This window comes from Pogona vitticeps, chromosome 1 (genome assembly GCF_051106095.1).
Source record: "Pogona vitticeps strain Pit_001003342236 chromosome 1, PviZW2.1, whole genome shotgun sequence".
NCBI lineage: Eukaryota > Metazoa > Chordata > Lepidosauria > Squamata > Agamidae > Pogona > Pogona vitticeps.
This window is the reverse complement of record NC_135783.1, coordinates 318175778-318202239: the sequence shown is the minus strand read 5'-3', so window position 1 is coordinate 318202239 and position 26462 is coordinate 318175778. Positions and strand designations below refer to the sequence as shown.

Sequence of the window (26462 nt, the reverse complement as noted above, 5' to 3'; positions counted from 1 at the left end):
AACAAGGCAGGAGGTTTTGGAGAGTATTCTTATTTGTTTGTTTGTTTGTTTGTTTGTCTTTTACCCCAGCCATCTAGATTCAAATGAATGTACACTGGGCGGCTTACAGTCCAAGCAATATAAAACAAGAATTAAAACAGACAATATCCAAACAAATAAACAAAAAAGGAAGCAAAGTCCAAGATGGAAAAACACAAGGAACTAAATGATTAAAGGGGGGGGGGAAGGCCTGCCTGAAGAACCAAATCTTCTGCTTGTTTTTTAAAACTCCCACTGAGGGTGCCAGGCAAATCTCAGGAGGCAAGATGTTCCAGAGGCGAGGGGCCACCCAGAGAAGGCCTGGTTTCTAGTTCTCTCCTTCCAGGCTTCTCTCAGGATCAAGCCCCCCAACCTGGCTAGATCTAGTTACATGAATAGAGCTAGGTGGAAGCAGGCGCTCTGCCAGGTATCAAGGTCCTAAACTGTTTAGGGTTTTATATGTAAGTATTAATACCTTAAGTCAATGCAGAAACGAATGGGCAACCAGTGTTGGGGAAAATGTGATTTTTTTTCCTCTCAGTTAATAGTCTGGCAGCCATATTCTGGACCATTTATTTATTTATTTATTTGTTTGTTTATTTAAATTTTACCCCGCCCCTCTAGACCATGTCTACATTTGTAGTTTCTGCATCAATCTCAAGGGCAGCCCCACGTACAGCACATTACAGTAGTTTAATCTTGAGACTACGAGCACATGGACCAGAGTGGTGAGCGCCTCAACATCAAGACAGGAGCGCAGCTGGGCAATCCGCCAAAGATGCAGATGGGCTGTGCAGACCACAGACCCTACCTGGGACTCCATGGTAAGCACTGCATCAAGATGGACCCCCACGCTGCAGACCACACTCTTTGTGGTGAAAGTCACCCCACCAAAAGACAGGGAGCTTCCCAAACCACTTATCCATCTTTGATAAAAGGAAACAGAAACATAAGGTCTAAACCAGTGGTCCCCAACCTTGTCCCAATCGCAGACCGTTTGGGTGTGTGTGTGGCACACTCACAGGGAGATGGAGCTCGCTTACATGTGAACATCACACTTGTGGGGAGGCGCTCTTGCACATGTGCAGAGCACACTCCCAGGGGGCGGAATGCGCTTGTGTGCATGCACACGTTGCACTCATAGGAGGCGGAATGCGCTTGCACACGACAGCGCTTGCGGGGGGGGGTAGGAGATCTGTGTCCGCAGTCCGGTCCTGGATAGGTCGTGGACCGCTACCAGGTTGTGGACCGGGGGTTGGGGACCTCTGGGTTTAAACCACTGAAAGAGGGATAGAAGAAGAATACTCAGTCTAATAGTCCTGATTTATATTTCTTTTTATATCTACACATACCAAAAACACAAGTGACAAAATCCTGAACAGCGCATGGGGCAATGGTGCCCCAGCAAAATCTGATTTAAAAAAGATTTTAATGTAAAAGATGCATAAAACTCCATGTACCTCAAATTTCTTCAACATAAAGGGACTGAGAAGGCTTAATGTTTCATTAAGGGTATTGATTAAGTTTTTTTAAAAAATCCATGGTTTTTGCGGCCTGTCAGAAATAGTTGTCCAGAATCCCTCTTCTCTTCCTTTTGAGTGCTACACATTTAATCCAATACATTTTGCCAAACCTTCAATAGAAGGTTTACTAGTAGGTTTGCAAATCTATCACAGCATTCTTCAAGAAAAGATTTCTCTCTTTGTTAATGTGAAAGGATGTTGTCACTTATTGCCATCCACTCTGAGGAAGACTCGCCTGTAACGAAAAGGGTGTTCCAGGTGTTCCTGGTGCTGGAGGATATGTGGTAAAGCCATCAGGCTGAGATGTGTAGTTCTCCAGAGCAGAAGCTGAGTGTGCCTTTGATGGAAAAGTAAACACAAAGCTTAACAAGAAGGCTGCAAGCAGACACCATAACTGCTCCAAAATGGCGATCTGATAACAATGGAAACCCAGATTTGCCAAACACCTCGAAAGATTGCATTTGCCCACTTTCAAACCTTTGTTCTCTATCTGATGTTTATAATGCAGAATTTTATCAACTGTTGGCAAGGAACATTTTTTTCAGCAGGAGTCATATTGAGATAAGCATTATGCTGGATTGAAATCAAAGTCAATGGGGATTTATCTCTGAGCACCAGAGGTTCTGTCACCATATTCGCTATATAACTGTAAGAACTAGAAACTTGAATTTAAAAACAGAATACACTTATAAAAGTGATGCTGGGTTCCATACCACTGAAACAGTCATGCAACTACACAACTTCCAGAACATCACCTCTCCCTGTGGACACCCAATAGGGGCATTCTGCAAGCAAGAGTTGGTTGTTGTGACTATCCCTTTCACTGGCTATCTTTCACTGTTCTATTGCCCCTCCTAAAGAATTACAGATTCACCTTCTCCTGTCTCCTCCTCTCAGTCCTCAGTCTCAGTTAACCCTCAAGTTGTTAACACCTCTCTCTGACATGTGCTCAGGCCTTGAGACACAGGCTTCTCAATCAAATCTTTTTCTAAATAAACCCAGTGACTTTTGCTGAAGCTTAACCTTCTGCCCGATATTTTGCTTCAGGGAACAGAACAGTAAGGTGAGTATCAAAGCTCACGGGGACACCGTGTGCTGCAGTTTACTTTGATGAGGAAGAGATATCCTAATAAGAGCTTCCCCCCCAGACTTAACAAGCTGAATCAAACTTTACAAAAACACACAGGATTCCACAAATGCGTATTTATAAAGATCACAGCCTCTGCACTGCTGGCTTTTTCAAAAAGTGTCTCCCCCCCCCGCTTCTTGTCTGTGGGAGCTGTAGTCCCAAACATATGTGGAGCCAAAGTTTCCCCACACCTTTATTAAAGGCTTCAGTGAGATTTGGATGGCACTGTTATATTCTGAAACTTCAAATTTCAGTAATAATCCATGTCCTTCAACTGCCTATTGATACAAAACAAGCTTAATTTCCCCATCTTTAGTGAACCTATTACGAAATGCATAATGGAACATTCAGAAATGAATACTTGTAGTTATCATCCTACAGAGATATATGCTCTGCAAACATTTATGTGGATTCTCACTAAGCAGGAACTTTTAGTGGGGAGTTCTCATTGGTTCCCTGTTGATCGTTACTAATTCATAAAACACTGACCTCGCCCCTACATATACCGTTCTTACCTGTAGTAATGCCGATTGTGCAGCTGCACTTTGCTGAAGTTCTTGTAAGGAAGACTGTGTAGCATTTTGGGCAAGTCCAGGGATGCCAGGAAGAGAGAGGAGTCCTGGAAATACTGTATTTCCAGGCGCCTGAAGCCCAGAAGTCAGGCTAAAATAACCAGACAGAGAACATAATTCAAGTCTATCACATACTGAAATAGTAGCCTAATATAGAAAACTCCAAGATATGCTGAAATGATTAAATGCCAAACTATAGTTTTATGCACAAATATTCCCGTATACTCGCATACATGTCAGCTCTCATTTGGCCCAAAATTATTTTGTATTTGGAAATGCTGCAGCTAATGTTTGGCATTTAATGTCAGGTTACTGTTTTTCAATTTTTGCTCCTTTGGATATTCTGGAGAGACTTATATTTTCAAAAGACCCAGCCAGCATAACCAACAACTTAGAATTCTAGGATCTGAAATCCAAAACCCCAGGGTCAAAAGTTGAGAAACACACTTCAGACAACAGAAGTGTGTTCATTATAAACCAGCATGCTCTCTATCAGTCCCAACCACCATACATCTTTCGAAAACCCTCATACAAATTAACAAGCAAATAATCTCAACAAAGAAAACTTTCAGCACTTCTTACCCTAACAAGAAGGATTTAAAGGAAATGCAGGGAGTTCCAAACTATGCCCAGGTCTCTGCCCATGTTCAGAAATTTAATTTGCTCTAAGAATTAACAGCACTGAACAAAGCAATGAAATATTCACTCTTTACCATTATGTTTCAAATTCACAACCACAAAGAATGTTAATAATAATAATAATAATAATAATAATAATAATAATAATAATAATAATAATAATAATAATAATAATAATAATAATAATAATAATAAACAACTCTGCCAAAGAGACTGTCTTTGACCTCTGGCCGCAAACAACATACCCAGCCTGTGCAACAAGTGCGGAGTTGAAGTTTGCGCTAAAGGCCGAGGCAAACCCTGGCAGCACCGGAGCTGGAGATGGGGCTGTGGCAGCTGCCGGCAGTGGTGCGACTGCTGCTACTGTAGAAGGTGCCTGGAGCCCAGGGAAAGAAGGGAGAGCAGGAGTGACAGAGGGAGTGTTAGAGACAGGGAAAGGAGGGAAGGATGAACTGCATGATCCTAGAGGTACTTGAGGAACTGAAAACAGGGAAGGGACAGCACTGCACAAGTTCAAGGAGAAGGGTGGCGCAGGAGCAGCTGCTGAAGCAATGAGCGCTGGAAGAACCGTGGTTGTGGAGCTGACAGGAGGTGCGGAAATGGCTGACGTCGTCGTAGGTGGAATGGGCAACAGGGACCCTGTGGGCGTAAGTGCTGGGTTGCCAGTAAAAGCAAAACTGCTGGTCAGCGACGTGAAAGGAGGAAGTGCATTATATACCGGAGCTATTGGGGCAGAGGAACCATGTGGGGCAATGGAAGAGGAACCATTTAGAGGAGCACTCAAGGAGGAGAGGCTGGATAGTGCTGGATTCAGGGAAGTGGGCAAGCTGCCTGCCAATGAATTAGCTGAGGTATATGCATGCCCAAGAGCGGACAAGGCTGAAGTGCTATGAGAAGGCCCGGCAGAATGTGATGGGCCTTTGAAACCTGAAAGTGTAGGGCTTGTGGGCTCAGTTTTCACCATCACTGGAACGGCGGTGGCTGCTGAGGCAGACGAGACCTGCTGTTCAGGATGAGCAGGGCTTGGACAATGTGTAAGAACTGAGGAGACGCAACTGACTGGCAGGATGGAAGATGGTAATGAGGTCAAAGGGGACGGTGTTGGCAATGCAGGAGGGGTTGCGCTATTCCTCGCACCCGGCTGAGACAGGAGTCCTGGGAAGATGGACAGTCCTGGAGTGGAAGGATGTTGAAGGGCGGAGGTAGCGCTTGGAGTATAACATTTGTTACTGGATGAAGGAGTGGCTTCAGAATTCTGGCCAGCAAGACCAGAGAGAGAAGCAAGCTCAGCTGTCACAGCAGAAGGCAGAGCAGCTGAATTCATTATTGAGCTATCATTCACTGACAAAAAGCCCTTTAAGACTGAAAGAAGTGGGTTAGGTAAGTTAAGGGGGCATGGCAGGCTAGTGGCAGGAGAACTAGCAACGGACGGAGGCATCGGACTGGCTATCCCCTGAGGAGTAGGCGTCAAGGACAAAGGCAGGCTGGCAAAAGTGGATGACAGTGAATTTGAGTTATTAGTGGAAGTGGCGACAGATGTTGCAGAAAAAGGCAGGGTGGCAAACGGTGTGGAGGCCGATGCAAAAGCTTCGTTAGGCACAGCGCTAGCACACGGCGTGGATAGGACTTGCGGAGTGGCTGCAGCAGGAAGCCCAGAAGCCAGCCCAGAGAAAGTTGCAGGGAGGGGGGTGGGGGTGGCACAATGAGCAGATGTGACAGGAACACCAGGCAAAGAGTGAGATTTAACGACAGGAGGAGTTGGAGTCGATGGCTGAGATGGGTGGATGGAGGAGACAACCTGCCCCAGGAAGACGGGGAGGGCAGGGGTGGACATGCTTATCCCCGGTGTGGTTGGAGATGGAAGTGCTGATGAGTGGCTTATTGCTTTAACAGATGACAGGGTGGGGGCTGGAGTAGCAGCAGGGGTAGAACCATGAGGTGTAAAGAGATGATTCGATTGTGCAGCAAAAGCTGGAAAGAAACAAAACCAGTAAGAATTCTTGGAAACCAGCAGAAATGCTTGTATTCAAACATGAATGCATTCTAACACAGTTTACACAGCAATTAACAGGCACAAAAGCAAAATAAAAGATGCTATCACAATTTACAAAAAGTAAAATGGTATGCAAAATGAGACACAGCCGCTGGTTTGGTTACTGCCATTTGAACAATTCAAGCCTGCTCTTGTGCATTTGTATGGTTGTTTGAGGCCCACGTAGTCCTGAAAGGTTCAAGATATATGTTCGGCAAGCATGAGTCCCTCTTATGTAAAAATGTAATAACGACTGGATAGATTGTCTTGGCACCTACACCTAATCCTGTAAGGCAAAAAGCCTGTACTAACATTGACAAGTCCTGACCTTTTGTATTAACTTTGCTGAAAAAGTGGAATTATTTATATATTGTGCTATTTTTTATCCCAGTATCAGAAGAGTTTCAATTTCTGAGTGGTTCAGTGTTCTGTTTCTAAAAATACCCTTCCAAAGTGTCATGTATTTATTGGATAATTTTCACAGTGTCTTTAAAAAATCTCTAAGGATTCATATGTTTAGGGAAACAGCTGTTTGTACCTTGGACAGCAGCTTTCTATATTCTGATTATTAAATACACTCTCTCCACAAATGTATTATTACAGTAGGTCCCCTACTGGGGATAGCTAATAAGAGAGAGAGTGAGAGTGAGTGTGAGAGAGTGAGAGTGAGTGAGTGAGTGTGTGTGCATGCGTGTGTGTGTGTGTGAGAGAGAATGGTAAAAGAAAAAAAACCCAGAAAAAAACCCCCTTGAGCATGCCAGTTTTCTTCACTAACAAGTATTCATAGCACTGTCTCTGGCTGCCTCTAGTGGCTGATTCTGGTAACATATGTGCAAATAGCTTATTTGGATTTTTTTCTTTCAATATTTTTAATATTTTCAGACTGTGGATAAACGAAACAGTGGAGCATACTGATCCCATGGATAAGGGTGTCCCATTTTATTGGCACTTTATTAGTCCGTACATCTTCAGTGTCTCTACCTTACAAATTCTATACTATCTTAAGACTAAATTGAGGTATATAAATCAAGAGTCTAAAAATACTAATGTACAAGTACCTTAGTGTTAGATATGGAACAGAAATAGCCCTAGCTTGAAAATATCAGGCATGGCTCGAGAAAACTACTGGCAAGAGGGTGTGGGCAGAGAGTGACTTTTCTCCTCCTTTCTCAACCCAGCAGTCCCTCAAAAAACATGTCTTGGAATCTGAGTGACTCTGCTGCACAGGATAAGCTATGGAGAGGGAAGACTGAGGGTGGAGACCAAAAGCACCTCACAAGAGGGAATTCTCTGCTCAGAATTCAGCCTTTCCCCACAGCTCAAACCATTCAGTAGGGCTCTCTGATCACGAGAAGTGGCTTTTGCAGGTCCAGGCAGAGAAAGAGGGTTGGAAAGTCATCTTGTATCCATTCTCTTCTGATGGTGTTTCTCCAGAGTTAACCCTTAGTTCTTGAAAACTGGGATGGAGCAGATATTATGCTGGCACCTTCCCTAATTGCTGTGGGTAATTCATGTGGAAGTAACCTTAGAAATGTATATTCTTGCACTGCAAGTACCTGGAACAGAGTGAATTTGTACATATGGTTAAGCATTTTATTTGCTAACCAGGGCTAGACATGAGTATCATATTATGGAACAATAAGTATCTTGATTAATTCTAGTTGTAAAATTGTTAGAACTGCAAAGAGGACAGGAAGGGACCCTATGGATCATCCAGTCCAGCCCTTGTCAAGAAAGCACAGTGGGGAACTCCCAGTGTCCGACTCCACAGCGAAATACCTAAACCAGTGAGTTATCTAACAGTTCTCAAAACTGATTTATGATTTAACTTTCATTCTTGAAAGAATGAAATAAAGGAATGGCTGCGGTAAAGGAGTAACCATTGCTAGTGCTGAATTTCAGTTACAACATTTCACAGATACCATTCTAAATATATGCTTCAAATATATGTCAGACGGTTTGACAATATATAAATGTCAAACATACTAACTAGTCTCATTGAACTTAGAACATTTGGAAAGGTTTAGAATTTTTAAAATAGAGTGAAAAGCAATATTAATTCATGAAACTTGGAGGCAGTGTAACCTCTACTCTGGGAAAAACTTGAAATGGGTCACAATAACTCCATAACAAAGTGCACAGGCCAGAATATTCTTTGTTTCTTCTGCTTGTACAATGATCGATGCACAGAACAAAGGATTGGACTCTTTGGGGATCTAGTGCAAAGGGGTGTTCATGATTTTGAAAGGAGAGACCTCCACTCATACGATGGCAAGCTGGAGAGCACAAATTGCTCTGCCCATTCGCAACAGGATACTGGCCATAGTGTTCCATTGGTTTCCAGGTACTAGTGGGAACTAAATTCATTCACAAGGACCAACACTTAGACTTTTAAGCAAGAGATTTACAGCACTCCTTTACACTTATTCTCCAGTACTCAGAAGCAGACAATGAAAACAATTTTTTAATGACACACAACTGAATCACCAAATGGAACAAGTCTAGAGAATAGCAATAATCCAATTTTTATCTACCAAGCACTAAAGGTTAACAGAAATTATTTTTTATTTATACTTATTTTTTTCTATTTCTTAGCCTCTGATTACTATTTCTTCAGTTCAGCACTTAGTGCTGGTTTAGATTCAAGCAACCAGTATATTTAACAGTTTATCTTAAGTACACTGCTATTAAGATACAAATGAATTATTTCTTAAAGGAAAAATAAAGCAACACTTAGCAGACAATGCATATTTTTCTTAGATTTATATATTGTATGTTGCTTGCTACAGCTCATCTCTACAATGGACAGCTTACCTTGGCTTTGGGAAGATTTTGTCTGATTGGAAAGTTCTTCATTGTCTACATAAAGGATGTAATCAGTTGGGGGTAAAGGTGGAGAAGAAAAAAAATTCAATGAGATTATGGAGAAGAATGCCAATTAAGATAAATCCAAAGGCCTGTTTTACATTGTTTGTTAAAATAACTATCATTATGACTTGTATGAAATGAGAGCCAAGACATTTCACACAGTTGCAGTGAGGTTCCCTTGCTGGAAAGACTTGACATGCCTATATTCAAGAGGGAGGACAATCCCAATAGGATATTCAAGAGCACCCCGATTGCTTCAAGGCTGCCCTTTATCAAAAGAGCCCAAACTCACAGCTTTCACCTTTGGTAATGCCATGGCAAAGTCCTCTGCCCTACTTCCTTTCAATTCCTGTTCAACCATGTCACTTTTTTTTTTTAACCCGGTCCTGCTTCAGCTTGATGAGTGTCAAGAAAGCAAGAGAGAACGGAGCAATCATGGGCTCACTTTTCACATCTCAGTAACAACAGCCTATGGGGGAGCAGAGGGAAGTCTGGAAGTGGCTTTCTATCCCAACCATCTGCATGGGATCTTCCATCTCTTGGTTATGATGCAGTGTAACCAAGACATAATGGGCTTTCTGAAGATACCTGTTTTACCTGTTCCTACATGAGTAGGAGCATATGGTGGTGGAGCTGGCAAGCCAGGAGCTACAACATTAGCCAGAGGAACAAGACCTGCATTGTTGTAAGCACCTAGTAAAGGAAAGACAAAAAAGCAACAATATCAAAATGTAGCAATGTGCAATAAGGATGTAACACCACACAAATAAATTGGCAAATCAGTCTCCTAATCTCTTAAAGACTGCCTTCTGTATTTTTCCCCTTGCATGAGTAGTTTAGGATGAAGCACTGTTCCAGGAGGAGATATTCTAGGTAACTACTAGGAGCAGGGACTTTTCAGTACTGGTGCCCATTTTGCAAAACACCTTGCTAATAAGCCATTCCATCAGACCTTAACACAGATGCCAGGGTCCTCTTCATTCAACTAGCTCATACAATGAATCACAGCACAAATTTAATATGACTTTTTTTTTTTTTGCTGATGGAAGGAAACAGCCAAGGCTGTTCCAGAGGACTTTTGTGTAGCCTGCATAATTAACTTGTAAACCGCCCAGAGTGTGCTTGTAGCACTATGGGGTGGTATATAAGCAGCACACTTTGCTTTTGCTTTGCTTTTACCTAAAGGGTCTCTTGACTTACTTAAAAAATATTTATTGTTTTTGTATGCCACCTTTCTCTCGGGTTGCAGGACTCAAGGTGGCTCACAGATCATTGTTCATCTAATGCCAAATAGATCATAAAGAAGAGATCAGACAAGCCTATCTGGGGAGTGTAATTCATAGCTCTGGTGCCACCACTGAAAGGCCTTTTTCCTGGGCTGCTTCAGTTGTCTTGGCAAGGATACCATTTATTATAGTTCCTGGTGAGGAGGTCAAAATTGAGGTAGTTACATATGAAAGGAGGCAATCTTTCAGGCAACTAAGCATTTTAGAATAAAGAAGATGTACTGTAGTAAGAGTTTGAAGTTGGAACTTCATGCAAAAATGCCAATTACTGCCTTGCACTGAATTTACTATGTATCATAGAAACATGAGTCTTTTTCACCTTAAACAGTGTTCCAGTATCCACTAATTTTTAAGAACCCTATTAAATATTGAGCAGAATTGCTAACTCCTGCACTAGAAACTAGATATAAACAAGGATAAATTTCTAATACTTGGAAGAAAGGGGAGTTCTATTTTTCTTCACAGAGTATCTGGTTTTCCTGAACAACCATACTCCAGCATTTCAGAAATTTTGCTGGTTTTCCACAAAAGCTAATAAACTGAAAAAAAATCTCTAAATCTACACCTGCCTTTTTAATGGTTCAAAAAGGAAAAAAAGAACAACCCCCTCCCTTTGAATTATTCATTTAGTTCATAATTAAATAAAAGGAGTCTTGGGAAGAGTGGGTAGGGGAAAAAAAGATGAGTAGAATCATTAGGTTCAAGAGCTGGTAACACTAATTCTATTCAAAATCAGTAAGACTACAGACAGAGATCTGCTTTCAGCTAAGAGTATCACAGCTGGAAGACATCAACAAGTTCCCAAGAATACTGATATTGAGTGCAGGACGTAAGTTGTATGTCAAATAATATTCAATCAAGCAAAAAACGTTTGACAGCCAGAATCCAAATGAATCTTTACGTCTGTGTTAAGTGCAGTGGCATAACTTAAGAGCAGGAAATACAGTAGGTGCCAACTAAAAAATCCCTGATCAAATCCCATTCACATACCGAGTCACACACTGACACAGTACTAGGAACTCAGTCAGGGACTTGTTAAGTAGCAAATATTTGCTGCTCTTAGTCACACCACTGAAGTTATACAGGAATACATATTCACCTGCATGCTGGGTGGCATACCTAATTAAGGCGGGGGGGGACAATGAAGGAAGCTATAATCACTTGACATTTCTTCCAAAATATAGTACAAATAGTGTCAGAAAGCAAATCATCACAGGGGAGAAATAGAAACAAAGCACTTACTTGGTGCAATCGTTGCATGTGGTCGACATGGAGGAATAGGATAAGGAACAGGCTTATGAGGATTGTATGTTGCTGGAGCCTAAACAAGCAAGGCAGTGCTGGGTCAACACAGAACATGTACACATTAAGTTGCCATAGGATAATTAAGGTATGTACAATGAAGACACACCGGGGTGTTTTGCTGTCCATCTGCCAGCATCTGCGCTTCACTGATACAGTACTTTATTCTAGGTCATAGATTACTCATATCTCATTTGCCATATTCAGGCATTCTCCTCCAAGTAGTTGCAACTGCATGAAAAGAGACTCCAGTGCCATGTGCTTCTGCACCCCATTGTTCATGCTTTGAGGACCTGTCTAAAGGGGGAGCCTGCCATATGCACGCAGATCTCTCCAAGGTTTGTCACCCCTGATAATGAATGAAAAGAGCAATTGCCTTCCTGAGATTTGCACCTTTCCTTCAAGATACTGTGAGGCTATGGGTTTTGTAGTACTTCCCAGGATTTGCAGGTGTTCATTATGCCTAGAGAGTGTTTGTTCTTGTGAAGATGAGCCAACGTCGTTTCTCAGGACTGATAACCAAAACATTCCTTACTAATGGCATACCAGCCTGGGATAAGAGGAGGAGCTGTGTAAAGTTACAAGTTGGGCGTGGAGTTGGGGACAAAGGACTGTACAGTGGTGCCCAGCATAGCGAGGTTAATCCGTTCCGGATTAACCTTTGCTATGGGGAGACATCGCTATACAGAAAGGAAAAGCCCATTGGAAAAGTTCCAAATGGGCCCAAAACTCACCGTTCTGCGATTTTCCCAATAGCGGCAGCCATTTTCGCGCCCTCGGTAAGCGAGGGCAGGGCGCGAAAACGCTGCGCGCAGCCATTTTGGAACCGTCGATCAGCTGATTTTTAAAAAACGCTATGCAAAGATTGGTAAGCGAAACGCTTAGCGATCGTCGCTAAGCGATTTTTGCCCATTGGAACCGTCGGTATGCCTTCGCATTAGCGATCCCAAAAAACGGATCGCTATGCGAATTCGTCGTCATACGGTGCACTCGTTAAGCGAGACACCATTGTATGCTGATTGGATACCATTATGGGACAGAGACTTTGATTTAAGTTATAGAAGAAGGGGGGCTAAATAAGTTGTTGGCGTATGTGTGTAAGTTGGAGAAGGAGATGGATGACAGGTTTACAGCTTTCATTGATGGATTGGGGATTTAGTCATGGTAATTTAGAATAGCCTAGTAATTAAGTAGTAAAGCTATTAGTTACTAAGTATTTTATTGTTTTATGGAAAAGTCTTACAGAAGCTTATTTAATACCTAGATGATTCGCCTTTAAACCAGTAAAATTGTATTTTTTCTGTATTTTTCTTTGTTTTACAACTTTTTACTCTTTTTAAATAAATATTCTATATTTTATCCCAGTGTGATTCTTGGGGGCAAGGGCGAGAGTGCCTAAAAAGTGCCTTAGCCAGAAGGGCTTTATTTGCTATTTTTGGTTATTTGGGTGTCCTATCTAGTCAGGATAGTGTGCAAAGATCAAAGTACACAGCTAAAGTGTTTTGTGCCTATATAAGGGAGTAATTGGAAATCTAGGGACAGAAGTTTGCCCATAGTTGCCCCACTCATGCACCTACTAAATCTCATCCAGTCTAGAATAAAAAGGTGGTGGATGCTGGGAACTAGAGTAGGCTCCTTCCCGTAGTGGAATGACTTCTCTAAGGAGAGGCATTCCTGAGAGATACATTCCTCCTCTTCTAATTTTTCTGTGCATTTTCTTTCTTAATGACTCTAAAAATCAGTGTTTGCTATTTTTACCTTAATATTTACACACATCTCTAGAACTTGTGGAACTACAGCAACCACAGCATTTGTCCTATTTTCACTGTCAAGTTATATTCCTACCAAATGAATCCCATTCTATTTGCAAAATACAGTATATAAGCAAGGTTCAGTCGGTAACTTCTAGCTTCATTATTGCAACGTACTGGTTTGGATGGTCCAAGAATACGAGCTGCTATTCCCTTGCCTTCGTTAGTATAGTCTTCATTTTCCTCTTTTACAGGGGACCCCTGGAAAATAAAGAGGAGCTGCGATGAAGCATCTAATACAATACGGGAAATGAAAAGGCAGACTACACCAGTCTGCACAGTGACACTCAAAGGAATTCTTAATGTAGTAATAGCTACAGCTAATTAGAGAATACCCTGCATTACACAGATTTCTGTACATAAGAGATCTACGTGATTGGGCAACACAAAAAACTTCCACAAAGCAACAGTTCCAGACGACACCTTCTATAGCAGACAAGTACGTGACTTCAGTATGTCTGCACAAGACACACAGGTGGATCTTACACACCAGTTCTGAAACTTGGGGTTTACACTACACAAATCCAATACGATTCTGGCCATGGGCAAATTACTCTTTCATTTTCATTTAAATTTTAGGAAACATAATTTATGTAACACATATTTACAAAGCAGGTGAGGTGATTTTCCAATACAACTACAAAGTGAAAATCAGTCATACTCAATGAGACCATGCATACCGGAAAAATTCCATTTATGCGACTGGGTTTCCCCTTTGGATAAGGGTTACCAGGAATCATACCACAGGAAGATATCATAGCATGAGGTGCTTTACACCCTGCTTTGGAAGCCTGCAATATAAACCAAAAATCAAATCAGATAGAATGACACTGGACTGCAGAATGAGACTTACAATTTTGTAAGCAAGGCAGGATGTTGATTGAATGACACATAGTATAATGTTCAGATATAAAGTACTAGATTCTAGGTGGACAGTGAGAGGCTGATTAACATAGCAATTTGCAAAGTAATACGGTAGATTCCACATGGATGGCAGGAACTTTAGCAAGATCACGACAAACATGACCCTTACTGCAGAAATGCTTCCATAATTGCTAGGATTGAATTAATCTAAGTGCATCTTACAGCAGCTGTTCAGCTAGTATTTGTGCAACTACTGGTAGGACATTACATGAGTGGCAAAGGTACAAAAGAGAGCAGTGTTAGATGTAACTCTCCATAGCTAGTTAGTGGAATGCTCCAGAGATCCTTCATTTACTTTGTAAATGGAATTCAAAACAAGATCTTTTAAAAGATAATCAGATCAAAACCACAGAACTACATAGCTCTTCAGTAGGCAACAGAAAAAACTGGCAACACAAGTACAAATGTTACATTCAAAAGAGTGGAAAATCCACAGACAAACAACTCTCAGTTTCTTCATAGTTTCAAATGCTTAGGGTTCAGGAGATACATGAAAACAATGTAGTGAAAATATTCAAACTGTGAGGGATTCTGTTTTACTACCACAAGATCCATTTTTCAGCCCTTCTGAGATTCAATTAATTCCTGTTTATAGGGTCTTATAATCAGAGATGGGCATGAACCACTGGTTCATCCAAATTACTAACAGTTGTTCGGCATTTCTCAGACCTGCCTCCTCTGGTGGACGGTGGCCCAGCTGCCCTGCCCTGCCTCCTCTGGCCGCTGCCACTGAGTGGGTGCTCACTGGAGGAGGAGAGGTTGGGAAGCACCGAACACCTGTTCATCCAAATGACAACTGGCACAAAATGCTGAACTGGAAGTTTGTGGCCATCTCTACTTATAACCCATGATTTTATATATTTGCATTTTTAAAAATTACATAAACCCAACCCCAGTGACTAGCTGTGCACTCATACCTGTTCCAAAATTTTTCTGCATCTCTTCTTCTCAGACATGCTAGTTCGGAAGAGGTCTTCGATAAGGCGGTAATTCTGAGCATCAATAATATTACTGTAAAATGATGCATTTAGAACATTAATAGTTATCACGTGAACAATCAGCAGAATTATACTTTAATGTGACTAGGGTTTCTTAGCAGCAGAATTAAAAAACAAAGCTAGTTTAAATATAGTAAATACAGATTTGCTAAATTTAAATATAGAACTAGCTAATATACACAGGATAATACCAGTCAGTCAGACCCCCATTAGGTAAAATGTCTTAAAACATTGAATCTTTCACTTCATCAAACATCAACAAGATTTATGCTAGTTCTGACTACAACAGTAGGCATGCAAGATGAACAGCTGATACTTACGAAGCCAACAGTTCTAAGGCAATAAGCCTGTCTTTGCTAAAAGTGAAACAGTTGAGGATGTTAACCACTTTTGCTGCAGAAACAGCTACCATTTTCTAGGGAAAAAGAAAAAAGAAAAAACAGAAGACAGATCAAGAAATGCTTCATCAGCTCTTAGGGAAAGCATCTTAGAAATACAGATGCTTGACTCATTAAATGGATGCATGAAATGGTGTGTGTATGTGTGGGTAAATCATAGTAGAGTTTGGAAAGCCTATTATTTGGATGGCAACTCCAAGGATAATGGAAAAGAGGATTCTGAGAAACGTAGCCCAAAAAAGTAATTTATTTGAGCTTGATTAGCAAAAGAGGATTTAATGAAAATATTGCCTCTACTAGAAAAACTTACATGTTGTAATGCCTTCATTGCCTTTAATTGTGGTTCAGCCCAAGAGAAGTACCTCAGTAACTCAACAATCTGTAACCAAAGACATAACAGATCATCATACATGCAAGCACATTATTTAAATGAAATAATTCATTCATTGCTAATAATTTATCTGTAAGTAACAACAACACTTAGGGAAACCTCCTTGATTTTTAATAGAAAAGAAAGTTTGATTACTAAATTTTATACATTACATATCAAGCATGATTATCACAAATTCAGCATGCCTAGATACTTTTACTTCCAAAATTAAACCAGATACAAGATTTTAGGACTTGGATTATGAGCCTAGACTGAAGATTTATGATTGGAATTTTGCACCCCACCTGTCCTTGTGGGGGATGGTGGTGAAGTCACCTTATCATGAAGTCACATCTACCTTGTTACTCTATGGCACCAAATAATACTCTGCGATTTACAAACCTTTTGTTCATTTCACAGCATGTGATTCTTGGATCAATTACCAAGGAAAACATCCTCTCCTGCTGGACCATGGAAAGCTGTCCTTCTCTCTCAGGCCTAGGGAAGGAGTGGGTAACATATGGCTCCTCAGTAGCCCTGGTCCCACAACAACCCACATCTTGCGACCTTTTACAACGTAGGGGATCCAAAATATCTAATTCTGGGGGTGTGGAGGGCAGGTCTGCCATGTTTTAAGGCATCTCCTGCATCCTTACCATTTTTTTTTAAATCAAACCTCTTTTGCCATTAGAGGGAAATTTTCCATTTTTCCCCCTAAAAAAACCCACACAATTTTTATACAGCAACATTTGGGGGTGAGGGTTGCAAGAACCCTTGCAAGGACAGGATTGGGGAAAATCTATCCCTGTTCTGAGGGTATTGGGGGAGTTTTACATTTCCCCAAAATGTGTTTTGGATGCCAAAAATATGGTGAAATTGCCTTGTGCCTCTGGAAGACACCATGACCCTTTCTACATAAAAAGGGAAGCCAAGGGCTGAAGTGACACAGTGGTGGCACACAGCCTGTGGGCCGTAGTCTGCTCAGTTTGATCTACAGGAGATAAGCCCAATGCCAAAATATATCATAACATCAGTAACTTCTTTATTTATCACATTTGTTCACCCATATCTACTATTCCAATGTCCTTAAGGCAATATATATCACTCTCCTCCTCACACCATGATCAAAAAAATGCTAAGAGGCAGATCAGACAGAAAGAGCAAGACCAAGAGAATGCATAATACACAATTGCCAGTGAACAGGTTCTATGCCTTAGCGAGCACGTGAACTTGAATTTCCTTTCTTCCACTCCAATTCTCTAACCACTACATCGCACAGCCTGTCACCCCCATTCTGAAAGGGAAAAATGAGGCATCTTTAGCAGGCTTTTCCTGCTATAGCATGTTTTGTGTTCATTCTTATCTTCCAGAGGTTCGTATAACTTATTAGTTCTTCAGGATTACCTGCTCACTAGAGAAGTATCCATGTACATATTCAATGGCTTTTAATTTGTATTCCATCAAAACAGCCTGTTAAAAACAAAATATGCATTGTCAAAATGGAACCAGAAATTAGATTTCCAAGACATTTCAACAACAAAATATCAAAGATTATTATCCAATAAGGACTTTTAACCTATCAGATATTAATAAAACCTCTATGTTATTCTTTGTACCATCCATAAAGACTACTATCCTAAGCATATCTTATATAATAAAGCAGAACTCAATGTGAAATTCCATTCATAGAAACATCTTTAGGATCAGGATGCAAGAGGTACTGTAGCACAGACACACAATCAGTACCTCCCATTAAAATCAATTTAGTTATTGGTTTTATAAAATAATATAGTGGTGCCTCGCATAACGTTTTTAATTGGTTCCAAAAAAAAAACCTTATGCGAAAAAAACTTTATGCGAAACACCATTTCCCATAGGAATGCATTGGAAACCGGTTAATCCGTTCCAATAGGCACGGATTGTCATCCTTAAGCGAAAAAACCCATAGGAAACATCGTTAAACGATACAATGTTTCCTCCATTGGAATGTATTGAAGCTGACTCAATACATTTCAATGGCTTTGCGAAGTCAATTTTTGCAAATTTAAGTGTGTCATAAAAGGGTCAAAAATGGTTTTAAATGCTTGGATTAGCTTCTGCACCCTCTAAAACGGATGCAAAAGTTAATTTGGCTTTGATCTGATTTTTCGTTAATTTATGGTGAATTTCCCCCCCCCCCCCAACTTTTGACAGCTGTCAAAATCTGACAGTTCCATTGTTTCCTATGGGGGAGAAAAAAATTCACAAAAAATTAACGAAAAGTCAGATCAACGCCAAATTGCGTATGCACACATTTTAGAAGGTGCATTAACGATTCCAAGCATTTAAAACCGTTTTTCAACATGTTAAGACACTTTTGTAATTGAAAAAATGAACATCGTTAAGTGAAGCAGGGGACCTAAAACCAAAAACGTTAAGCGAAGCATGGTCCCAAAATCGCTATGTGAAAATCGCCCATAGGGAAAAACGTTATATGAAGCACAATCTGACTCTGAAAAAATAAACGTTAAGCGAAAAAAACGTTAAACGAAGCTAACGTTATGCGAGGCACCACTGTATTAAATATAACTTATTTATTTTAAGACAAAAATAAATTCCTGCATATACCATTTCCCCCTCACCTATATAATAATATTTCAACTACTCAAAACTCCACTGTCCACATAAACAATCATTTCCTCCTCCCACAAAAAATCCAATCCAAAATTTGAACTTTCTATCATACTGCTCTGCCAAATGGAAAAGCAACATTTTCAGTTGTTTATACAGTTGTATAACTTTGTTGGGATTTCTCTAATCCCGAATTACCTTTCTAATTTCATCAAGCACCATCTCAAATGCTTTCTTATCCATATTGTGTTCTTCAGAGGCACAGCCTCCTGTTTGGTCCAGGCACTCTTTACTGCAGAACTGTCTTCTGTTGAAAAATACACACACAAACAAAAGAAAATTAAAATCTGCTTACACATCCATCCACAATACTCATCCTGATCATGTGCCATCAAGTCAATTCTGACATATGTTGACTCTTCTCGGAGTTTTCCAGGTAGAGAGTACTCAGAAGTGGTTTACCATTCCCTTCTCCTTGGGGGCATCTTGGGACTGTGCAGTTTGTCTGAGGCCAAATTGGCTGGCTTTTCTGGGATTCGCAACTAGAGATGAGGATTTTTTTAAATGAGCGAGTGTTACTTCCTTAAGCTTCTGGACTGGGGATAAGATTTAGAAGCATTTACAGTGGTGCCTCACTTAGCGACGTTAATCCGTTCCGGAAAAAACGTTGCTAAGCGATTTAATCGCTAAGCGATTATTAAAAGCCCATAGAAACGCATTAAAACTTGTTTAATGCGCTCCTATGGGCTTTAAAACTAACCTTATGTGAAGATCCTCCATTGCGGCAGCCATTTTAGGTGCCTCTAAAGCGAGGCAACACAGCGGGCGGCCATTTTGTTTTCCGGTGGCCATTTTGAAACCACCGATCATCTGGCCGAAAATGGGGGCTTTGCAGTGATCGTTTCCCCACGATCATCGCAAAGAGATTTTTCCCTATAGGGGCCATCGCTAAGTGATCGCTCTTGCGATGGCCAAAACCCCATCGCTAAGCGATTTCATCACTCAACGGAGCGATCGCTAAGCGAGGCACCACTGTATTCATGTTCTCCTGAAAAGTGTTTCCTACCCATCCCCGTGTTCACTCTGTGAAGCCACAAAATGTATTCAAGCACCTGTGTTCCAGTTCAAAACCATTAACACAAGATCCTCAAAGCTACAGTATCTTCTAATGAGCAGCCTTCCATCAAAAACACTGAAGCCTGAGCTAAAGTAACAGCAGTTCATTTCAGCTAATTTGCATATCTAAAACAAGTCTAAATGGTGATTATTTGATACAAGTTGATTACCATCTAAGCTGTTTCCTGCCTTCAGCATGTATACACTGTCATCCTTACGTCCTGGAGCCCTCAGGATGCTGTCCCTAAGCAGAATCTAGAGTCACAATTCTGTAACTATGGAGGAAGGAAAGTGTATCATCTACTTAGGAAACCTCATGCCATCTTTTAGACAGTTTTGTAGTGTCTCCTATTGCAAGATATTAAAGTACTCTACCTAAGTGGATGTAACACAGATCCATTCTGAAATTGTTCTAATTACCCTGTTTCTCTGAAAATAAGACCTAATTTGAAAATAAGCCCTAGTATGATTTTTCAGGATTCTCGTAATATAAGCCCCACTCAAAAAATAACCCTCAGTTAAGTGAAACCCTGCCCTCCACCATTGTGCAGCAACCAGAAGAAGATGACATGGCTGCATTTGAATAAATGTAGATTGTTGTACATGGAAAAAAATCCCCAGAAAACAAGCCCTAATGCATTTTTGGAGCAAAAATTAATACAGTGGTGCCTCGCTTAACGATGATAATCCGTTCCAGGAAAATCGCCGTTAAGGAAAAACATTGTAAAATGAAATTAAAAACCCAATTGAAATGCACTGAAACCCGTTCAAGGCGTTCCAGTGGGGTAAAAACCCAACGTCCAGCAAAAATCCTCCATACGGTGGCCATTTTCGCTGCCTGTATAGCAAGGAATCAGTCCCTAAACACAGTGGGGAGCCATTTTAAGCACCCGGTGGCTATTTTGAAAACCTGACGATCAGCTGTTTTTGATCGTTGTAAAGCGAAAATCAATTCCCGAAGCAGGGAACCGATCTTCGCAAAGTGAAATTCCCCCATTTAGACCATTGTTGCGATCACAAAAAGATCGTTGTAAAGTGGATTCATCGTAACACGGGGCAATCATTAAGCGAGGCACCACTGTATAAGACCCCATCTTATTTTTGGGGAAACATGGTACTAAAAGAAAATTTACACTCTTGACCTAACAGATCAAACAACAAAACACAGAATTTGACCATGCAGATACAAAACATTAATAAACTAAACTACATGCCAGAATCCTATTGACAAATGTGGAACCCCTAAGGGGCTTTGTAGCAGGAGCATTTTGCATTTGCTCTGGTGATCTCTGGCATGCATTTGCACTAACAGTAGGTCACCTGGTTGAAAACAATTTCTTACTGTGTAAATGATGAAGAGTAACTGAGTGTGTAACAGATGGTTTATGAGCAACAACACATTTACAATATTTCCAAGTACTTTAAAGAGAGTTAATCTATAGAGCATGACACTTTCAGAGAATACTGGGAAAAGAGTAATCTATTCTGGAATCTGCTTAGTCTCCTATCCGGATGTAGTTCTGGGCACCACATTTTATAAGGGTTGTAAGCTAACGTGGTGGCACTGTGGGTTAAGCTGCAGAAGCCTCTGTGCTGCAGGGTCAGAAGAACAGCAATCATAAGATCAAGTCCACATGACAGAGTGAGCTCCCGTCGCTTGTCCCAGCTCCTGCCAACCTAGCAGTTCAAAAGCATGTACAGTACATGCAAATAGATAAATAGGTACCACCATGGTGGGAAGGTAACAGTGTTCCGTGTCTAGTCGCACTGGCCACGTGACCATGGAAACTGTCTTCCGACAAACTCTGGCTATATGGCTTGGAAACAGGGATGAGCACTGAGCCTAGAGTCGGACACGACTGGACTAAATGTCAAGGGGAACCTTTACCTTTACCTAAGCTAACTGGAGTGTGCCCAGATAAAGGCAACTAAGAGGGCCAGCATGTATAAAAAACAGACATTCTCTTCTGCTCCAAGTGCAAGATTAGTTGGAACTTGCTGTTGTAATGCAATAGAGATTATTGCACTGATTAGCATCATCAGCAGTTTTCAAAAGCCTCCATTTCATTCAAGCTACAAGACCCAAATGAAAATCTTGATAAATTTTGTTCAGCACCCCAACTCTCTTTTCTCAGGTTACCAGAGTTGCTTCTAAAATTTGGAGGCAACTGCATCTTCCCACATTACAGAGCCTCATGAAATCACAGGGCACAGCCTGATCTCCCATTACGTGGTTAACCAAAGCAACAGGAAGTAAAAACCTTCCACAATGCCAGAACTGCAAATGCTGGCTGCAGCCACTTCTGCAGTGGTATCATCAGCAGCAGCAGCTGTCAAGTCAATTCTGACATATGTTGACTATTTTCAGGGTTTTCTAGGCAGAGAGTATTGAGAAGTGGTTGACAATGTTCTTCTCCTGGGGGCACCATGGGACTGTGCAGTTTGCCCAAGGCCACACAGGCTTTTCCAGGATGAACAGGAGGGAACTGAACTCCCAACTTCTAGCTCCACAACATCCACCTAATTCACTGAGCTATCCTGTCAGTTTTCTGTAGTGGTCTGGGTGGTACCCAAAGGTAAGGTATGCAGTGTAGGTGTTGCCCATTCCTGATTTAAGGTATCTTCAGATGGGACAGCCTTCTATACCCAGCACCTTCCAGATGTTTCAGACTACAATTTCCAGCATCCTGTCATTCTGAGTAGACATGCTGGAAGCTAACAGGCCAACTCTTGTGGAGGGCAGTCAGCTGAAGAGTGCTGGTTTATGATCATCTTCCTCAAAGCCTCAGAAGAAACAGGTGAGAACTACCTTGTAACCGGCTCAGCTTCTACATTGTTGTTGACGACACTATACAACCCGCTTTCACCGGGCGCCCCTTTTAGAGTCGCTTGCCAACAGATACACTAAATCAGGATACAAGCCTCCCCAATTCAGCAGCGCTGACTAGAGGTTAGACCTGTACTGAACACATCCACACGTGCTGATTCTAAAGTACACGAGATAGGCACGTTCCAGACGGAAGCCCTGAAATGCAAGCCTGTACATGATTATAGACAAGCCGGTTCCGCGGAGATTTCCTGGCACTCACTCCCAGGTTCAAGGCTTTCTCCGAAAGGAACCGACTCCACGCTACCGCAAACACCCAAGCGCCGCTAAAGGGCTACAGCCTCCGAAGCAGGGGAGACAAGGCAGGCCCCAAACCTCCCTCGGGGAAAAAGAAGGCAGGTTCGGGGTTTCGACAGCCCCGTCGTCCTGGTCGCCAGGGGCCCCCCTCTTCCTCCTCCACTAGCCAGCGCTTACCATCAGGGGCGGCCCGGCAGGCAAGCAAGCAGGCAGGCAGAGAAGCCGCAGCCACTGGCCGGCGTCGGCGGCGTCGGAGCAACGCGCGCAACCCCCCACGGGCCCCCACCGCGCGGAGCCAAACTCCACGCCTCGTCGCGCTCTGATGATGTCGCAGGCAGGTCCCTCCAATGAGGGGGCTTCTCTCCGCCCCTCCGTTTCGCGTGGATGCTGGGAAAGGAAAGGAGGAGGCGCGGCGCCCCGTTTGCAGGGGAACTTGGAGGGCTGCTACACCGCGCTTCCCCCCATGGACAAGTTTGGGCTTGCGGCGCCTCCGTACAATCCCTTACGCACCAGAGCCAGCCCCCGCTTGTTATCCATTCATGCTTATTACCCAGTAATTAGTTAGTATTCACAGGGACGGTGGGAACCTAGTTCAGCTGCTGTCAGTGCCTCACTTCCAAGAAGCACCTGTACCTGCCAAGCCACTGGCATAAACGACGTGGGGGTCTGGTTTTGGTTGGTGATGTCGTGGGTAGAGCGAGGGACTCGGGAGACCTTGGCTTGAAAAGGAGGGTGCGGGATGGTACCGGTAAAACCCCTCCTTAAATCTCTTCTGTTGAAAGGTCTATTAGAGTCGCTATAAATCGGTCCTAATTTCTGAATAAGGCCTTCTGGAAGCAAAGATACGGTGATAAGCAGCGTCGCGTGGGTGGGTGTTGCGATTCCATAGTATCCTCATCTCTTCTCCCCCTTCCTCTTATTTTTAGCATGCTCCCGCCCATTTGACCTGCTTTGTCTTATACTTTCCTGCATACAACTAAACGCATACTTAACCTGGGATAAACTTTTTTTTTAACGTGGCCAGTAAGGTCATCGGTTCGGGCTACATCAGTTGTGGGTGAAAAACGTTCCCAAATTAGATGCTCCTGTTCTTTCAAAGGCAGCTTTTGGTAATATAGCGCCACCCCGTGAAGTTTCAGCAAAGTACTTCAATGACTGAGTGGGTGCAATAGCTGAAGGATCGCTTTGTTCTCGTTCAAGAGCACGGTCACAGTATTGAATTAAATTTACGAGGGATTGGGGTTTTAAAATTTGATTTAAAATCATGTGGTTTCTGGTTTGGTGTGTCCTCTTGGAAAAGCGTTTAATCCGTTTTTAAACTGTGTTGTATATTGATGGTTATAGGTTTTTCAGGCTGTTTGTGTTCTTGAGGTTTTTCTTCCTAATGTTTTGCCAGTCTCTGTGGCTGGCATCTTCAGAGGACAAGAGTCAGAACTCTCTGTGCTCAACTATCCCACAAAATTGCACCAACAACTACTTCTATTGTTTCTAAACAACTCAGTTCAGGTAATTGTCCATAAGAACTTGGTAACATTTCACTAATGGAATAGTCTGGTTTCATCATGGAGCTGACCCAAATTGTTCCTTGTCTGTCATCTTTCTCAACAGGGTGCTCCTCACCACACAGACCGTGCCACAACACAGGTGGTGTGCCCAGTTTCCCTCGAGTGGTGGTTGTTGAAAAGATGTGTCCGGTCGGATTGCCTTCCTTCAATGAGCCTGTTCCCTTGGGAAAACCACCACAGTCAATTCTAAAGGGTCTTTGCCTGCGACTCCTTCTTTTCTTGGAGCAGGATCTGGCAACAAGCCTCCAACCTTCAGGTTGGGGAAATCTTCCAACAAATCGCGTGTCACTTTCCTGGGGGTTTCAATAGCTAAGTCCAATAAGCCAGTCCAGTATTAGAAGTTCAGAGAATGCAGAGCCGATGCCAAAATGCCAAAGCCAAATCACAAACTGTAATCAGAGGTCAGGGTCCAAAGTCAAATCACACAACATAGTCCAGGGTCAGAGTCCAAAGCCAAGGGTCCAGAGAACAAAGTTTAAGGTAGTCAGGAGTATGGATGCGAACCAGAGATTTGACTTGTTGCTTCCATGAGCTTCCCAGCCATCTGGGAGCTGATTATATAGCAAAACAGTCATTGAACTGCTGGAAGCCTTTCATCCTGTCAATACTCAGGACTAGCTGACCTGATGTTTTTGCGGGCAGCATTGAGGCGATTCTCTGACCTTTGCGTCATAAGTCTTTGCCAAAGTCTATCCCTTACCCTGGCTAGTGGGGGAGGAGAATCTGGTGGCGATTCAGCTGTCTGTGCTTCTAATCACTCAGCATTCTCCTCAGCTGTAGTTAACCCCTCAGGTTCCAGATCTTCAGCTGAACTCATGAAATCGCAGTGCCTTTTTGTAATCAACCCCTTTCCCTCCTTTCATGTCTTCCTCCTGGACTCTGAAAACCCTCCTTCCTCCTCCTTTTTATCCTCTTTCCATATGGATAAAGTTAACTCCTTCCTTTCCCTTCCCTTCTTCTACTAAACAAACCTCTACTTTCATCTCTCTCTCCCTTTTCCCCACTTCCATCACTCCTTCTGTTTCCTCTCCTTTTGCTTCTTTTAACAGTTCCTTTCCTTGAGGAGACAGTACACTCTCATTACTTTTCTCTCATCCTATTCCTCCTTCATAATGGGATTGCTTTTGAAGATGGTTTGAAAACTTCAGCTGGTTCAAAATGCAGCAGCCAGACTACTGACTGAGGCCAGTTACAGGGAGCATATAGTGCCCCTGCTATAACAACTGCACCAACTGCCAGTACATTTTGGGGCCCAATTCAAAGTGCTGGTCATTGCCCACTAGATCCCCCTAAGGGGCAAGTTGCACTCGGTCAGAGAGTTTGACAGGCCGCCTACCTACCACCTTTGCGCTGGGGCAAGTCCCAAGACCTCAGCAGTGTGTAGCGTAAGCCCTATGAAGAAGTCTGACCTTAAAAGAACACTTTGTTTACTCAGTACTTTGCAACTACAGACACATGGGCTTTGTGATTCCTTAGAACTCACTGAAGCTCAGTTAGGTAGGACTCTTGAAAGATAGCTAGTTTGTGGCCCTCTCCGCTTCCTGGATTTAGCAGACCCTGCTGTTCAAGAGACCAGTCCTTTTGTAGAATTTTTATAATTAATTTTTATTAGAAAAATATAGTTTCATTAGAATCAATTTATATTGCACAAGCATTAGCATCAAGAACATATTCAAAGATCATTGCAATTAAATAAAATAACTATTCCCCATTAAAATAATAAAACACTACTGAGCTGATTTAAGGTGGGCTATAGTGGGCTAGCCCCCACCCCCTTCTTTCTCCTTACTTACATCTTTTCTCAATCAAGTCCTTTTCTCTCCCATCATCATGGAATTGAAATCCAAAACAGAAGAATACACGAACAACTGAACCACATTCAGTTACTTTCACATAACCCATTGTCTATTTTTCTACATTCTCTAGCTCCTCCCTTTATGGCAAATCTGGCTATTAACCAATTAACCTTAAGAGGCTGTACCACCTTCCTCCTCCCCTTATTCCCATGAGAGTCCAGGTGTTGCTTATCTCTTCTCCAACTAGCTTGGAATGTTGAGTCTTCCATGGGCCTCTTAATTCGGCCTTCACGCTATCTCAAACCAGGCTGTAATGGTTTTCAAGAAAACACTCTCATGGCACTTAGAAAAACACATTCCAATGTCTCTCAAATCATCTTC

At 42.1% G+C, this 26462-nt stretch overlaps 1 protein-coding gene across 3 annotated transcripts; it reads right to left on the bottom strand.

The window, feature by feature from the left end:
- Positions 1-1322: 1322 nt before the first annotated feature.
- PROSER1 (proline and serine rich 1) lies at positions 1323-26178 on the bottom strand. Of its 3 annotated transcripts, none has more exons than XM_020807253.3 (14): positions 26079-26178; positions 18679-18787; positions 17275-17340; positions 15811-15879; positions 15423-15517; positions 15022-15115; positions 13861-13971; positions 13298-13381; positions 11310-11388; positions 9370-9474; positions 8728-8772; positions 4127-5852; positions 3186-3333; positions 1323-1878 (listed from the first exon to the last, which is right to left on the bottom strand). In XM_020807253.3, the coding sequence occupies exons 2-14, from the start codon at positions 18721-18723 to the stop codon at positions 1747-1749; spliced, it is 2799 nt and encodes a 932-aa protein (XP_020662912.3). In that variant the 5' UTR covers positions 18724-18787; positions 26079-26178; the 3' UTR covers positions 1323-1746. The 3 variants fall into 3 exon arrangements, with proteins under 3 accessions (XP_020662912.3, XP_020662911.3, XP_020662914.3); XM_020807252.3 differs by lacking the exon at positions 26079-26178 and adding an exon at positions 22898-23028; XM_020807255.3 differs by lacking the exon at positions 26079-26178 and adding an exon at positions 22898-23028 and having other exon boundaries at positions 9379-9474.
- Positions 26179-26462: the final 284 nt, after the last annotated feature.

Coding starts and splice junctions, on each gene's coding strand:
- PROSER1 (XM_020807253.3), bottom strand. CDS start 18,723: ATGGATAAGAAAGCATTTGAGATGGTGCTTGATGAAATTAGAAAG. Junction 15,518..15,810: donor CAATGAAGGCATTACAACAT/GTAAGTTTTTCT, acceptor CTTTTTCCCTAG/AAAATGGTAGCTGTTTCTGC. Junction 8,773..9,369: donor TGTAGGAACAGGTAAAACAG/GTATCTTCAGAA, acceptor TCCTTTATGTAG/ACAATGAAGAACTTTCCAAT.